At 48.1% G+C, this 17,525-nt stretch overlaps 2 protein-coding genes across 2 annotated transcripts; one reads left to right on the forward strand and one right to left on the reverse strand.

The window, feature by feature from the left end:
* Nucleotides 1-3,742: 3,742 nt before the first annotated feature.
* On the reverse strand, nucleotides 3,743-6,317 carry LOC125551458 (auxin-responsive protein IAA15). The gene is made up of 5 exons (XM_048714706.2): nucleotides 5,945-6,317; nucleotides 5,639-5,856; nucleotides 5,431-5,545; nucleotides 4,322-4,383; nucleotides 3,743-4,211 (listed from the first exon to the last, which is right to left on the reverse strand). Exons 1-5 carry the CDS (start codon nucleotides 6,124-6,126, stop codon nucleotides 4,192-4,194), a joined length of 597 nt encoding a protein of 198 aa, XP_048570663.2. The 5' UTR covers nucleotides 6,127-6,317; the 3' UTR covers nucleotides 3,743-4,191.
* Nucleotides 6,318-8,767: 2,450 nt separating this feature from the next.
* LOC147990369 (uncharacterized) lies at nucleotides 8,768-14,731 on the forward strand. The gene is made up of 5 exons (XM_087527301.1): nucleotides 8,768-9,070; nucleotides 12,823-12,978; nucleotides 14,210-14,302; nucleotides 14,400-14,450; nucleotides 14,648-14,731. Exons 1-5 carry the CDS (start codon nucleotides 8,768-8,770, stop codon nucleotides 14,729-14,731), a joined length of 687 nt encoding a protein of 228 aa, XP_087383427.1.
* The last annotated feature ends 2,794 nt before the right edge of the window (nucleotides 14,732-17,525 follow it).

Raw genomic sequence — 17,525 nt, forward strand, 5'->3', positions numbered from 1 at the left:
TGGGGAACGTTGCAGAAAACAAAAATTTTCCTACGGTTTCACCAAGATCCATCTATGAGTTCATCTAGCAACGAGTGATCGGATGCATCTACATACCTTTGTAGATCACGAGCGGAAGCGTTCAAAGAACGGGGATAAGGTAGTCGAACACGACGTGATCCAAATCACCGGAGATCCTAGCACCGAACGGACGGCACCTCCGCGTTCAACACACGTACGGTCAGCGTAACGTCTCCTTGTTCTTGATCCAGTAAGAGGGAAGGAGAGGTTGAGGAAGATGGCTCCAGCAGCAGCATGACGGCGTGGTGGTGATGGAGCTGCAGTACTCCGTCAGGGCTTCGCCAAGCGCCATGGAGGAGGAGGAGGTGTTGGAGAGGGAGAAGGAGGCAACCAAAGGCGTGTATGAAAAGCCCTCCTTCCCCACTATATATAGGAGGGACAAGGGGGGGGCGCCGGCCCTAGGAGATCCAATCTCCTAGGGGGGCGGCGGCCAAGGGAGGTTTCCCTCCCCCCAAGGCACCTAGGAGGTGCCTTCCCCTCCTAGGACTCTTCCCCCTTGAAACCCTAGGCGCATGGGCCTCTTGGGGCTGGTGCCCTTGGCCCATGTAGACCAAGGCGCACCCCCTACAGTCCATGTGGCCCCCCGGGACAGGTGGCCCCACCCGGTGGACCCCCGGGACCCTTCCGGTGGTCCCGGTACAATACCGATGACCCCGAAACTTGTCCCGATGGCCGAAACAGGACTTCCCATATATAAATCTTTACCTCCGGACCATTCCGGAACTCCTCGTGACATCCGGGATCTCATCCGGGACTCCGAACAACATTCGGGTTACTGCATATACATATCCCTACAACCCTAGCGTCACCGAACCTTAAGTGTGTAGACCCTACGGGTTCGGGAGACATGTAGACATGACCGACACGACTCTCCGGTCAATAACCAACAGCGGGATCTGGATACCCATGTTGGCTCCCACATGCTCCACGATGATCTCATCGGATGAACCACGATGTCGAGGATTCAATCAACCCCGTATGCAATTCCCTTTGTCAATCGGTATGTTACTTGCCCGAGATTCGATCGTCGGTATCCCAATACCTCGTTCAATCTCGTTACCGGCAAGTCACTTTACTCGTACCGTAATGCATGATCCCGTGACCAGACACTTGGTCACTTTGAGCTCATTATGATGATGCATTACCGAGTGGGCCCAGTGATACCTCTCCGTCTCACGGAGTGACAAATCCCAGTCTTGATCCGTGTCAACCCAACAGACACTTTCGGATATACCCGTAGTATACCTTTATAGTCACCCAGTTACATTGTGACGTTTGGTACACCCAAAGCACTCCTACGGTATCCGGGAGTTACACGATCTCATGGTCTAAGGAAAGGATACTTGACATTGGAAAAACTCTAGCAAACGAACTACACGATCTTTATGCTATGTTTAGGATTGGGTCTTGTCCATCACATCATTCTCCTAATGATGTGATCCCGTTATCAATGACATCCAATGTCCATAGTCAGGAAATCATGACTATCTGTTGATCAACGAGCTAGTCAACTAGAGGCTTACTAGGGACATGTTGGTGTCTATTATTCACACATGTATTACGATTTCCGGATAATACAATTATAGCATGAATAAAGACAATTATCATGAACAAAGAAATATAATAATAATGCTTTTCTTATTGCCTCTAGGGCATATTTCCAACAGAAGGTAGTTCGAAGTCCAGGATGAGATCGGTGACATGACGAGGAGTCTCGAAATGGTCAAGACGTAAAGATCGATATATTGGACGACTATATTCGGACATTAGAAAGGTTCCGAGTGATTCGGGTATTTTTCGGAGTACTGGAGAGTTATGGGAATTCGCCGGGGAGTATATGGGCCTTATTGGGCTTTAAGGGAAAGAGAGAGAGGAGGCTGCGCCCCCCCAAAGGCCTAGTACGAATTTGACTACCGCCCCTCCTTCCTTCTCTTCTCTTCTCTTTTCCCTTTCTTTCTCTCCTACTCCTACTATATGGAAAGGGGGAATCCTACTCCCGGTGGGAGTAGGACTCCCTAGGGCGTGCCATAGGAGGGCCAGCCCTCCTCCTCCTCCACTCCTTTATATACGTGGCCAGGGGCACCCCATTGACACACAAGTTGATCATTAATCTTTTAGCCGTGTGCGGTGCCCCCCTCCATCATAATCCACCTCGGTCATATCGTAGTGGTGCTTAGGCGAAGCTCTGCGTCGGTAGCTTCATCAACACCGTCATCACGCCGTCGTGCTGACGGAACTCTCCCTCGAAGCTCTACTGGATCGTGAGTTCGTGGGACGTCACCGAGCTAAACGTGTGCAGATCGCGGAGGTGTCGTGCGTTCGGTACTAGGATCGGTCGATCGTGAAGACGTACGACTACATCAACCGCGTTGTCATAACACTTCCGCTTACGGTCTACGAGGGTACGTGGACAACACTCTCCCCTCTCGTTGCTATGCATCATCATGATCTTGCGTGTGCGTAGGATTTTTTTTTTGAAATTACTGTGTTCCCCAACACCGGCATCCCCACCACGCTCCCCGCCATCGCGCAGCAGCGGCCTCCAAGTCGGATGTTGCGTCAAGGAAGAGCGGCTCTCGCTGCCACCCCGACGCGTCGTGAAGAAAGAGCGGATCTCGCCGCTGCCCCGCCACCTCGTCAAGGTGGAGCGCCGCTCGCCGCCACGTCGTCAAGGAGAAGCACCGCTCGCCGCTGCCCAAGACGCACGGGCGCATTCTGCACTATCTTCGCGGCAGCTCCTCATCATCGTCATCCCGAAACGCCATGGCAGCATAGGAGTACGCCGACCGGGAGCAGCGCCGGCGGGATAGGCGCAACGCCGCACGTCGATCCCAGTTCGCGGACTCCGACGTCCCACCACCACACATCACAGTGGAGCCAGACCTGGCGTATGCCTGGGCCCTGGACCGCTCCATGACGACGTCGGAGACGGCCAAGCGGCGTCTCCGCCGCCTCAGCAAGAAGATGGCCAGGTACTGCGAGGAATGGTCCCTCACCGAGATCGCCGCCGCCGCCAACGACGACGCCTCTAACGACCGCCGCTCTCTTCCCCAGCCCACGTCCTTGGTGGGCGCGGCCGCACTGTGCACGGCGCAGGAGGAGGCGGAGAGGATCATCCGTGAGTGTCAGGCGGCCGCCGGGAAGCCCTGCTGTGGCGCCACCACCTTCCGCCGCCCCAAGCCCGACGACAAGTCGGGTGACAATGACGAAGGAGTAGCCGTCCAGCCTGACATTGGCTACGAGGTCATTGTAAAGTATAAGATAATAGGGTTCTAGTTTTACATTTTTAATTCATCAGACGAAATTCAATAAAATATAAGACCCCTCAGCGGACGAAATTCACTATAATTTCAATGACATCCGCCGTGTTTATATCAAAATTCACCGTGTTTGCACAAATTTCATTCGATTGGTTTAAGTTATTGTAAAAATGTATACAGCTAGCGTTGAATGTCGACCTCCCACATCCGTGCCTGCAGACTGCCCCCCCCCCCCCCAAATTTCTAAATATAAGGCTTTTTAGAGATTTCAATAAAATATAAGTCTTTCTAGAGATTTCAATATAAACTACACACATATGTATATAGACATAGTTTAGAGTGTAGATTCTCATTTTGCTCCATATGTAATCCATATTGGAATGACGTAGTTCAGAGTGTAGATTCTCATTTTGCTCCGTATGTAATCCATATTGGAATGCAGTATCTAGAAAGACTTATATTTAGTAACGGAAGGAGTACATAATATAGCAAAATCACAGCACAAAACTTGTAGGAAAATTGACGCATTATATGACTCTTGTACCAGGTGCCTCACTTGCATAAAGTTACACAAAACCATGCTCCAGTAGCAAGCAGCTCGGGAGAACAGGGACTGCAGTCTTATTTTTCAAGAACGAACTGTAGGTGTATTTCTGAAGCATCACAACCTCTCCATCTTACATGTAGATACTACTGACTGACTGGTAGTGGAATTACAAGCTACGACACTTTCTGAACTCAATAGCGTGCTGGGCAAAAAGTAGAGATGGCTGTACACATTTCTCTCTCGGAAACTTGCGGAAGAACCTCACTGAGCAAAGACATTTCTTCCTCTGAAGCGGTCTGTAGAAAAAGGAGCAAGGATTGTGCCTCACCGACCAGCTCTTGGTGCTGCAGGTAGAAGAGAGCAGTCAGATTTATCCAGTAATATTGAGTTGATCTACAACAAAAACAATAAGTTCCACTAGTCTGAAAAACAAGGTCAGAGGAGTTATGTGTACCTAGATTGACGACCTCAGAGCTTTTCATGAGACGAATGCGCTGACAGGTTTCCACAAACATTCTGCAGGTCAATAATAGCAGATCAGTACCATATTAGAGCCAACCTTTTACAGAATCATAATGAAGCCCGAAATCTAATAACAAGAACAAGCAACCAAATTCTTTTATATTTAGCACATGGTTATCTGATAGTGGTAAGATGCAGCAAAGTTCAACTTGTTAATTTCTTCTCAAACAGAAAGTTTGTTGAGCCCTCCTAATACAATAAGAGTACACTGTGGAAAATGAATTAAAGAGCGCACTCCTGTAAGTGAGGCACGGCTAATAGATACAAAAGTCTGGAGGAAAATGTGGCCAAAACTAGAGCTGGTAGGCACAATTCTCAGTTATTGTCCTGTTTCCCTAAGCATTCAATTCACATTACACATGAAACAGCACAGGATGGTAAGAAGATCCATTTCCACAAGAGACAATCAACACTTCTGTCTTCTGTGAGTTTGAAAGCAAGGAAAATGGCTTGCTGTCAGAAACAAATATCAGTGCTCCTACACTAGTTTCAACCCTAATCATGTCCGAGAAACTGAACAGCTGAATTCACGCATGTGAAATTAATTTAGGAGCATCACTCGCCGCTAATCATTTTACATCTCTTTTAAGTTTTCCTGAGATTTCTGTTTAACTAGCAGGATCCACGACTCATACAAAATATACAGACTAAGAACAATTGGCATGGATCCTAAGTTAAACAGATAGTAGTGAAAACCAGGAGCAATCTCGTGATCCCTTGGTACAGTGTAAGAAATTTTCATGCTCAGCCCCCCGGTCCGAGTTCCTTATATATCACTACAGATCAACAACTCATTAAACCCAAATTAATCGTTTCTCAAGCAAAGATAAACTGAAACTAACAACGCACGATCACCAAATCATCCAGATTTCTGAACCTGAGATGCTATAGCACCTGATCAGTTAGCGATTCAACCCATGACCCTAATTAAGCAGTGTATATATGAACTTAAACAAAAGGACATAGCTGAGGAGCAACAGGAGATGCAGCGACATGCGGATTTAAACTGTAAAGTAGCACAAAAGGCCCAAAAAAATTCACCTCCAGGGGACGTCTCCGACGAGCATCCAGTCGCCGTCCTTGTCCTCGTACGTCGGCACATACTCCGTCCCGCTCACCGCGTCCACGAGCTTCATCTCCTCGTTCCCAAGCTTGCCTGCATCCACAGTCAAATCGTCAGAACCCACGAGCGAGCAACACGTAGCTAACACACAGACACAGGCATGGCATGTCGCGGCGGTGCACTCACGGACGGTGAGGTGGGAGATGAACTTGTCCTGGAGCGTGGCGAGGAGCTGGTCGTAGGAGGCAGAGCTTGTGTAGCCCGCGTAAGCCTTGAGGTCGACCTTGCGCAGGTAGGGCGCGCCGTCGACGGCCACCTTGACGAACTTGGTCTTGGACGAGGCCGCGGCCGCGAGGGCGTTCTTCCGGAACGACCGCACCGGTGGCCAGCCCACCACCTGCGCCCTGCACAGCGAGACCATGTCAGCTCAAAAAGCATGGGCGCCAAATTTCAGACGGAAGGAGCGAGAGAAGGCAAGGCACGCGCGCGTACTTGGGGGAAGGGGGAGAGTCGGAGGCGGCGGCGGTCTGGGAGGGGCAGTCGGGGTCGGAGGTGGAGGCGCGCTTGCGGTCGGGGTCGGAGCCGGGGAGGCGGAGGGTTAGGGCGGTGTCCTCGAAGTCGAGGCCCGAGGCGGCGGAGGACTCCGTGGAGCTCCGCTCCGTCTCCACCGACATGGCCGGCAGCTGCAGCCGCGCAAGAGGAGGAGGAGGAGTTGGTGCTGGTGCTGGTGTGGGTGCGGTGGGCTCGGTTTGTCGTCTGGCTCTCCGGTCGGTCACAGGCGGCGGCTCTGCGAGGTGGGGCGGAGAGGAGAGGAGGTTATAGGTGGGTGCGGTCTACCGGTCGTCGAGGGGGTTTAATTACGTGTCGGCCATTGGCGCTCTGACACTCGGAGCTCTGCTCGTGACCTTGGGTTTTACCCGCAATTTTTCATCGCGATGCCAGTTCCAACTGATATTTGCATTCCAGTCCAAGACTTATCAACTTTGCTCCATCCCTCCGAGTCGCGGGGGTCCATAACGTAAATTCGCACCTCCTTGGATTTCTCCAAACGCAATCCCCATTCCCACGGGGATATTTTTATATTTTTTGTAATTGTAAATAAAAGAAACAGAGAAATCGGGTCATCATCGTCCTTGTCCATCCATCCAGCGGTGGGGGGTGGGGGTGGTGCAGCATTGACGTTCGTGGCGCCCGTTTTTCCATGCGTGGGCCCGGGCTGCCGGTTGGCCACCCTGCAGGTCCACTCGGCCCCGCCGCGCCGCCCGATCCCGATCCGACGGCCCGGTGCCCTCCATCACCGATCCGGCAAAGGCGTGTACCAGCGGCGAAAGCGTACGGGAGGGGGGACAAGGCGATAAAGCCGGGAGCACGTGGGTGTCGCCGGGCTGTCGGCGACGTGTCCCCCACCCGCCCGGTTTTACCTAATTAAATTCCAGCATCTTGCCTTTGCTTTCGCTTTCCATTCGGGCCTGCCGCTGCCGGAATCGAATCGGCTTCCCTCCCCTGCCCTCGCCCGCACGCTTTGCGCGAGAGCGACGCCGTCCACCCTCCGCCTCCAGCTAGTACCAACCTCGACTCCTCTCTTTCCTTTTCTCTTTTACCTGTGGGACCCACTGCTGGTAGTTACCTTCGCCGATTTTACAGCGTGTCAGCGGTAAGATTTATCTATCTATATTGTTCATTGTTTTTGAGAGATAGCTCACCACTCAGTACTGCTGGAACTAATAGTACTTGCCAACAATCTACTCTCTCCTTTTGTCAAAACAAAAACGCTATATCTACTAAACTAGCTGGGCTCCATAGAAAACCGAACTTTGGAATGAAGTGACACGCATGTGATACCATCAAGCCATATTACAGGCCAAGGTGCATGCACGTAAAAGCCACCGGGAATGCCGTTTAGGCGCTCAAATGCAGTGCCCCGACATATTTGCACGCATCACATGCCGCACGACGGTGATCGGAGTACAAGGCCGAGAGCGGCTATCCTGTCGAAGCGCCTCCATCCAGTGCTGCAGTGCACCGTAAAAGAAAAGCAACGCCTTTTTTTCCTTTGCCTTCCTGCGTCTCTGGGGGCGAGTGGCGCTGGTCACCTTGTCCGCTAGGCGCCGCATGGCCGGCCGGCGCAGGGTGTGTGATCCGGGGGCCGGCCGAGTGGTGTTCCTTCAGCCAGGTTCCTGGCATTGCTTGTCTGCTTCCTCTCAAAGCCAACACAGCAAGGCAACAGCAAGACCACTCGAGTGGCCTCCTCCTGACACAAAGCAAAAGCTCCGCCTTCGGCTAGCTATACTACTACCACTTTCACTTTATGTAGTACAGTACGAAATAAGATTGCCGGGAGTGGAAGGGAACACCACGGGATCACTCTATTTTGGCTCGACGATGAACGCAGGACGTGCATTTATCCCAACAATAATTCGTGTAAAATCTCGGCTGATTGAGCATTAGCAATTCCTTATTTAATCAATCAAAACGGCAGCTACGACGCATCAGCATAATCACTTTTAGCCCGGAGATGAGAAGAGGCTATCTGAACTGAACTCCGTTCGATTCAACGGCCGCAGCTAGCTGGACAAGGCCTGACGGGTCTCCGGGCTAGTAGGCTTTCCGTTGTGCACGGAAGCGGCCTACACCACCACAACACGCCAACTTGTTGCCTACAGTTGTGTACGTATGACTTACACTGCCGCGCATCTGCATCGTCTGCGTCGGGCGGATCGGCTGCAGCAGCATAGCATGATGCCAAGATTTCCCGCGTGGGGAGGAAGGAAGGAAAGGAGACAAGTGCATGCAAGGCCGTCCACAGCTAGGGGATCCTGTCCTGTCTGGTTCAACCACGGCAACAACCCAAAGCCCAGCACACAAAGTGTGCAGACAGACGTGCATGCCGGATCTGCTCAAACCAAGGACTGTACACACCCTCTCTTCTTCTTGTGATAAAAAGTAAAGCACACCGTTTGAGATAAAAATAAACGGCGCTGTTAAAAATCAGTCGGCGAAGTCTCAGTCGACTGGTTAGCCATCCGATCTGTTTCTTGCTTGTAGATTCGCGCTGGTTCCTTTTGTGTCGTTTTTCGGCCTGTCTAAGGCGCAGACCGGCCCGTTTCTTTTTTTTACGTGGAAGCTTGTCCGCGGGCGAGCGTTTGTGGTTTTGTGGGCCGGGCAGTTTGTCTTGGGATGGGCTTCTTCCATTGTTTTTTTTTCTCGGGCCGCTAGGAGGGAAGGGGAGCCAGGGGAGCGGGCACCGGGGTAATTAAGAGGGGAAAGGGAAGAGGCTACACCGTGGTAAATATGAGGAGGGGAGCGGGCAGTCAAATGGTGGTGTTCTTCATGGATGAACCTTCGCCTAGGGCAGCTATTTGTGTGATCCAAGTGGGCAACGGCTCTGAAGATGAACAACCTATGGAAGAGGGTGATCCCATTGAAGATTCAGATTCAGATGATGAGGATGGAGAAGCTTCAAGCGATGATGGTGACGGCATTGTTCGCACCAGGGGGCTTTTGCTTAATGAGATAGAGGGTTTTCAGCTGCAAGGGCTGCTGCCTCTTAGTGATGATTTCATCGGGTTTCCTTTCGTTCACCGCCTCACAAGGACAAACAATTGTTTGGGCATGATGGTATGTATCTCTTTTTTCCCTTTTTATTTTTTTCTTCTGTATGGGTATGCTACAAGTATATATATATATATATATATCTGAACACATAATACAAATCTGATTCCTAGGGAAGAGAAGGGGTGGGGTAGTATGATTTATGAATTGGAAATTGCATAAGTAAAAATATAAGATTTGTTTGCAGGAGTTTTTAGTATCTGCAAGTATGTTTGAACATGTATTCATGCTCAGTTTTTTTTTCAATACGCTTTTCAAGCAAAAAAATCTAAATTGTGTTTTAACCTTTTTTAAACGATTCGAAGACAGAAGGAAGTTGCATGGTTTTGATAAAACACTCACATACTTGTCTCTGTTTTTGTGTTTTTCCCATGATGCATAGAAAATACCCAAGAAAGTTGTTGTTGCCACGCCGTTTGAAGAACACGGGGTTGTCGGTATTTGTGTGGATGGTGGGTGATTCAGAAAAATCAGAACTGCATGCCTTATAACTTGGTTGCAACTCGACTTCCATTTCTTGTTTGTATGGGGAGAGGCGCCAGGTGCATGTCCCACAATGAGCACGCAACTGCATGTCTTCTAGTTTGGTCGCAACTAGGGGGAGGGGTCTTTGTTTTGTCAGAGGGGCTGGTGTCGAGAGGCATGGGGCCCAGTTGCATGTCCCACACTAGGCATGCAACTGCATGTCTTCTGTTTTGGTCGCAACTCGGGAGGGGAAGACCTTTGTCTTGTCAGAGGGAGCGATGTCGAGAGAGATGGGGCCTAGTTGCATGTCCTACACTAGGCACACAACTACATGTCTTCTAACCTGGTCGTAACTAGGGGGATCCTTGTTTTTGTCGGATGGGGCGGCTTCGAGAGACATGGGGCCTAGCTGCATGTCCCATAGTAGGCACGCAACTGCATGTCTTCTAACTTGGTCGCAATTGCATGCCTTACAACTTGGTTGCAACTCGACTTACATTTCTTGTTTGTACGGGGAGAGGCGCGAGTTGCATGTCGCACAATGGGCACACAACTGCATGCATGTCTTCTAGTTTGGTCACAACTAGGGGGGCTTTGTTTTGTCGGAAGGGGCCAGCATCATGAGGCATGGGGCCCAGTTGCACGTCCCACACTAGGCATGCAACTTCATGTCTTCTAGTTTGGTCGCAACTCCGGGGGGGGGGGGGGGGCTTTGTTTTGTCGGAGGGAGCGGCGTCAAGAGAGATTGGGCAAGTTGCATGTCCCACACTATGCATGCAACTGCATGTCTTCTAACTTGGTCGCAACTAGGGGGACCTTCCGTTTTGTCGGATGGTCTGGCATCGAGAGACACGGGGCCCAGCTGCATGTGCCACAACGGGCACGGAATTTCATGTCTTCTAACATGGTCGCAACTGCATGCCTTACAACCTGGTCGCAACTGCATGCCTTACAACCTGGTCGCAACTCGACTCCCATTTCTTGTTTATACGGGGATAGGCGCTAGTCGCATGTCCCAGAATGGGCACGCAACTGCAATGTCTTTCTAGCTCGGTCGCAACTGCAGGGGCCTTTGTTTTGTCAAAGGGGCGACAACAAGGGAGAGAGGTGGCCTAGTTGCATGCCCCCCAAAAGGCATGCAACTGCATGTCTTTTACCTTAGTCGCAACTGCACGCTTTATAACTTGGTTGCAACTCGACTTCCATTTCTTGTTTGTACGGGGAGAGGCACTAGTTGCATGTCCCACAATGGGCACGCAACTGCATGTCTTCTAGTTTGGTTGCAACTAGGGGGGTCTTTGTTTTGTCAGAGGGGCTGACGTCGAGAGGCATGGGGCCCAGTTGCATGTCCCGCACTAGGCATGCAACTGCATGTCTTTTAGTTTGGTCGCAACTGCATGCCTTATAACTTGGTTGCAACTCGACTTCCATTTCTTGTTTGTACGGGGAGAGGCACTAGTTTGCATGTCCCACAATGGGCACGCAACTGCATGTCTTCTAGTTTGGTCGCAATTGGGGGGGGGGTCTTTGTTTTGTCAGAATGGGGCGGTGTCGAGAGGCATGGGGCCCAGTTGCATGTCCTACACCAGGCACGCAACTGCATGTCTTCTAGTTTGGTTGCAACTAGGAGGGGAGGGCTTTGTTTTGTCGGAGGGAGCGGCGTCGGGAGAGATCGGGCAAGTTGCATGTTCCACACTAGGAACGCAACTGCATGTCTTCTAACCTGGTCGCAACTCAGTGGTCTTTGTGCTGTCGGATGGGCCGGCATTGAGAGACATGGGGCCCGGTTGCATGTCCCACAGGAGCACGAAAACTGCATGTCTTCTAACTTGGTCGCAACTGCATGCCTTATAACTTGGTTGCAACTCGACTTCCATTTCTCGCTTGTACGGAGAGACGCGCCAGCTGCATGTCTCACAACGGGCACACAACCGCATGCCTTCTAGTTTGGTCGCAACTGGGGGGGGGTCTTTATTTTGTCAGAGGGGGCGGCGTCGAGAGGCATGGGGCCCAGTTTCATGTCCCACACTAGGAACGCAACTGCATGTCTTCTAACTTGGTTGCAACCCGCGGGGGGGGGGGGGGGGCTTTTGTTTTGTCGGATGGGCCGGCATTGAGAGACATGAGGGCCAGCTGCATGTCCCACATGAGGCACGAAATTGCATGTCTTCTAACTTGGTCACAATGGCATGCCTTATACCTTGGTTGCAACTCGACTTCCATTTCTTGTTTGTACGAGGAGAGGTGCCAGCTGCATGTCCCACAATGGGCACGCAACTGCATGTTTTCTAGTTTGGTCGCAACTGGGGGGGGTCTTTGTTTTGTCGGAGGGGGCGACGTCGAGAGGCATGGGGTCCAGTTGCATGTCCCACACTAGGCATGCAACTGCATGTCTTCTAGTCTGCTCGCAATGAGGGGGGAGCTTTGTTTTGTCGGAGGGAGCGGCGTCGAAAGAGACTGGGCAAGTTGCATGTCCCCACTAGGCACGCAACTGCATGTCTTCTAACTTAGTTGCAACTGCATGCCTTATAACTTGGTTGCAACTCGACTTCCATTGCTTGTTTGTACGGGGAGAGGCGCCAGTTTGCACACGTCCCACAATGGGCACACAACTGCATGTCTTCTAGTTTAGTTGCAACTGGGGGGTGGGGGGGTGGGGGTGCGTTTGTTTTGTTGGAAGGGGGCGGCATCGAGAGGCATGGGGACCAGTTGCATGTCCCATACTAGGTGTGCAATGACATGTCTTCTAGTTTTGCTCGCAACCAGGGGGGCTTTGTTTTGTCGAGGGGGGAGGGGGGGCGTCGAGAGACATGGATCCTAGTTGCATGTACCACACTAGGCACGCAACTGGATGTCTTCTAGATTGGTAGCAACTAGGGGGGACTTTTGTTTTGTCGTAGGGGGTGGCGTCGAGAGACATGGGGTAGTTGCATGTCGTTTTACAAACAGTTTTTTCACAAGTAGACTTTTGCTTGGTCGGAACGGGGCAGCTCCCCCACGAATCCTCTACCCTCACTATGTTTCACATGAGCACCCTAATACCGCCGCTTTCCGCCATGCCCGCAAACACAAATCAATCACCCGATCTCACAACTAGTTTGTGTATTTTCTTTTTTTCATATATTTTTAATTCATATACATTTTTTCAATGCTTTTTTGTGAAGGAAAGGAGTGACTATACACGGTGTGCTGTTTTCTATTTTGTTTTTCCCTTTTTAAGTCTCTGGAATGTGGGTCCAGACTCAACATCTTTCTAGAGGCCACCCAACGGCACTGTTCGAATTGATACACAGAGAGAAAACGGGAGAGGAAGGAAGCCGCATCACGGGGCGGCGACATTGAAGGTTTCCGCGGCGGAACTCGCCGGCGATGAGATGCTCGGCGACGCCTGCGAGGAGATGCTCGGCGATCCGAGCGCCCCTCCAGAGTCCTCGCGCCCTGCTGATGAGGTGAACTACCAAAAGTAGACAATTGATGTTCTACATTTTCCATAAAAAAATTTGGGAGTGTTTCCTTTTACTAGTTACAAGTAGAAATATGTGAACGGATTAACCATCCTCACTAGTTAGAAGTATATTTTTCCTGCTTTTTTATTGGTGCGAATCACGAAACTGAGGGGAGCGTATTAGTGCTTTTGTTTTAGCTCGACCTCGTATTTTTTCAAAGGTAACTATTTTTGAATTCTGCTGTGATGTACTCGTACTTTGTTGTTATTGATGTCTGCTCAGTTGTCTGCTTGCACCGAGCATTGCCAATGCTTGTTTGAATTTTTCTAAGGCATTCGGCATACTGGGATAATTGATTTTGTTGGGCCAGTGTGGTATTATACATCAGGCTGCGCCAGTGTGGGGTTATACGTATTACGTAATACTATTTTACTCTAAAAATGTCTTTGTACTGAAGAGAGAGAGAGTATGTCATAGTTGATTTGCTGGCCATTTCTAGCCAGACTCCGTTCCGTCACTCAAGTCGAGGGTGAGACATGCTTTTTCATTTTCTCTCACTGGTTTCTGAAGATACGTTACATGTCTTCTAATCAAAATCTTGTATTATGCATGGAGGCTTTTGGTGATTGTTTTATCAGTGCAGGAAGGGAAACAACATCATTCACAAGTGTTTTTTAATCCCACTGTAGTTAATAGTTTTTACCCTTTTTCTAGTCAACTACATGCTGTCTCTCTGGAGATAGGAGATTGCCGCTATTCATCACGGCTAATTAGGGCATCTCGTAATATTGCCAACATCGGAACTGTCATCATCCCAAAGCTGCTGGCTAAGATGAAGCAAACCCAAAGCAAAGCAAGATTGGGATTTGTTAATGTACTCGTAACTAGTAAAACAAACACTCCCAGATTCTTTATATGGATTTTTTGTCTTGGGCCTCCTGCATCTCACTGAGCATTACCTTTTCTCAAGCCCGCCCTACTAACCGAAATGATCTCAATCTTTGTGTTTGATTTCCCCTAATCTGAATTTAGATTTAATATCGGCACAACACTCTCTGATGCATAACTTTATTGAATGATTTTTGGGCAGTTTTTCTTTTTTTCTTAGCTCACTGGCACAATAAAGTTTGAGAAGGTATCCAGTGGTATTTTTGTCTTTCTTTTTTGTTTCTGTGTTAATCCACTTTTGCGATATATATTTAGATAAATTAGTTTCTCTCTTTTTTATGAGCAGTGTCTGATGGATGCCCGCATGCAGATTGAACGCGAGATAGAAACTAAAACCAAGTCCTCCTTGAAAGAAGGGTTAGGTCAACAGCTTAAAACTGTATGTACTCGGTCTTTTTTCTGTATTTTTTATTTAACCCCTTCTTTTTTGCACAGTTTGTTTTGGATCTCATCATCATTTTCTTTTTTTCACACAGGATCATATGGAGGAGTCCAAAGACTTAACAAGAGATTGCCTAAACAATGTGGTATGTTAAATGCAATCACCCTTTGTATGCTTACAATGTCTGCTGCTTTTGTTTTTCTGTAAGCATGAGCGAACAAGGAAGTTACCTGCAACATGTGTGTGTTGTATTTGCTGTTTATCTTTTTTGGCCTAGAGTATGTTCCAAGATATACAAGTTACTTGCAACACTAATGTATCATATGCATTTTTTTAACACAGCCGCACACAGGTATAGCTTTTGAAGTTGAAGGAGGGAAACCTGGGAGTGATAGAAATGAAGAAGGCGGAGATAAGTTGTGTTAAAGATACTGATTTAGAAGAGAGAGAGGCTATGATGTCGAGATCACTGACACTGAAGCATCAGAGGGTTTGCTATACGAAGAAGTTCTGACATTGGTAACACTTTATCTATAAATATCCACTTTTTCTTTTTTTGTTTTTGTTGTTTAAAAAAATAGACAATGCATGAACTGTGTTGCCTCTTTTTTCTTGCCCCAACCTAACGTATTTTTTTTGTTTTTTCCCTCCGCCAGCTGAGTAAGAGTGCTCAAAGGAAAGAACAACGGGAAGCTCTTTGGAATGAAAAAAGAAGGTACATCACTACTTTTTCTTTTTCTTTTTTCATCAGTTGGGGTTCCATTTTTTTATAGTTTTCCAGCTCAAATAAATTCACACACCTTTTTACCTTCTATATCTTTTTGCAGCAGAGAGCAAGGATTGACCCAACCACAACAAAGGCCACCGTTGATGAGATTGCAACTAAAGCTTACAGCAGTGTGCCATACTTCTTTGAGATTGTCAATCTCGTGTGGAAGAGCCACCGCAGGGTCCGGCTTGTTAGGAACAATGGTTTTGGCTATCTGCTGGAGCTGGTCGACTGTCCTGTACCCAGGGGGTTTGTGCAGTGGATTGCTGATAATGTTGACACACAAGCCGAAACAACTGTTTTGAACAAGAGCATTCCACTCAACGCTCAGTCAGTGGAGTTTGTGTTGGGGATTCCTTCAGGGTTTTACCTGACAGAGAGAACGTACAACTGGGGGAGGAGCAAAAGTTTTCCTCTCGTTTAGCTATACATAGGCTTTTTTTTGCTTTTTTTTTGTGTGTTTGCTACATCCATGGCCAGGATCACAGGTACAACGGGCCAAACAGACAGCAAAAACAAAAAAACAAACAAACAAGCAAGCCCATACCACAAGCCCATCACGGGGAATTAAAACCCATTAGAGAGGGATGCCAAGCAGGCCTAATCTATCAAGGATGACGTCAGCCGACTGAGACTTCGCGAAGTCTTAATCGACTGAGACCTAGACAGTCCCAAAAATAAATCGTTGCAAGACACACTTGGCTTAAATAAAGGACGTCGATATCTCCTGAACGCTCGGGAAAGGAAGAGCCAGATCGAACATTATGTTCGATCCAAAAGAGCCGAGCGAGATCACAAATTGAGGAGTACTCCAAGGTCACTCCATCCTCTCTAGATTGCGACAAGTGGCACATTGTAAATTTTTCTTTTTTTCATAGATTCGTTTATTCAAACGTTTTATTTCTTAAACCGCGCGTCCAAATCTCGAACCCCTTTCATCGTTGAATTTCTCGTTTCGAGATCTTCAAAACTAGATCTCATGTTCATAAGTTTTGACAAACTTTTTTTCTCAAAAAAACAGACGAAAAAAACCGGGCGAGAAAACCATGCCTTTTGCGGAAGAAAAAAGAAAACGCTCGTTTCCGAGAGGCACGACCGTGCCTCTCGCAGAAAAAAAATGTAAACACATTTATTTCGTTTTCGAGAGGCACGGCCGTGCCTCTCATGAAGCAAAACCGTGTCTCTCGTGGAAGCAAAATAACGTTTTTTATTTCCGAGAGGCACGGGCATGGCTCTCGCAGAAGCACAACAGTGCCTCTCGCGAAAGCAAAAAAAAACGCGACTCTTTTCCTTTTCCGAGAGGCACGGTCGTGCCTTTTACGGAAGCAAAACCGTGACTCTTGTGAAAGCAAGAAAAGAAAAGAAACACGTTTTTTTCAGTTATGAGAGGCACAGCCGTGCCTCTTGCGGAAGCAAAATAATGCCTGTAACGAAAAAATGTATTGATTTTGCATACAAAAAATAATTCAAAAAGCTAAAAAAATCCATCTATAAAGTTGAAAATATGTGCGGAAAAAATTCGGAGGAAACACCCAGAGCGTGACACGTGGTGCTGTCTGAGAGCGCGCCAAGTGGCGCACTCTCAGCCCACCCCAAGTGACCCTTGGGGAGGCTGCGAACGAGCGCTCCTCATCTAGTTGCTCCCGCGAACGAACAATCTCGTTCGGTACGATCTCCCTCCCTCCCCTCCCCCCCCCCCGGGACGACCTGCTCTCTCCCTTCCAGCGGACCAGCCCAGAAACATGATTGCCTTCAAGAATTAAAAATAAATAAAAGAATTACAGTAGTGTAGGCCCAAAAACTGCTTATGTCCCAACAAATAGAGAAAACACAAAAAGCCTAAAAAATACACTGGACCAAGAAATACACACCCTAAAAAAATCTAGGAACAAAAAGTTGCCATGCTCTAATGAAAAAAAACTACCATATGATCATGAAAAATGGTATATTATAGAAATTTACTTAATTTGCCATGACGTTCATACACACTTCATTACAATTGAGTGCAGAATAGTTTGACATGATATTATGAAAAAAGGACATATAGGATAGATCAAAAACATTTCTAGAAAAAATGCCATTGGGCATGTATAAAACAAATCTGAGCAATGCCATATCAATGGATCAAAATTTCTTAACTTTACCATCTTTTAATACACAAATGTAAAAAGCAGAAAATTTTCACATGTCAAATTAAACTAAAATTTGCCATGTGAATAAAAGTATTTTTGTCATGGCAAAAAATGGAGTAAACTTTGCCATGGCAAAAATGGATTACATTTTTCCATGGAAAAATAAATTAAAAATTACCATGGGAACACAAGTATATATACCATGCTACATAGTAAAAATTTGCCAAGTTCCGGAAAATGTAAAATTGTCATGCTCTTTACAATAAATTTGCCATGGCAAAAATAAAGTAAACTTTGACATGTCATTAAAAGTATGCCA

Source organism: Triticum urartu, chromosome 1A (assembly GCF_056163025.1).
Source record: "Triticum urartu cultivar PI428250 chromosome 1A, HENAU_Tu73, whole genome shotgun sequence".
In the NCBI taxonomy this organism is placed as follows: domain Eukaryota; kingdom Viridiplantae; phylum Streptophyta; class Magnoliopsida; order Poales; family Poaceae; genus Triticum; species Triticum urartu.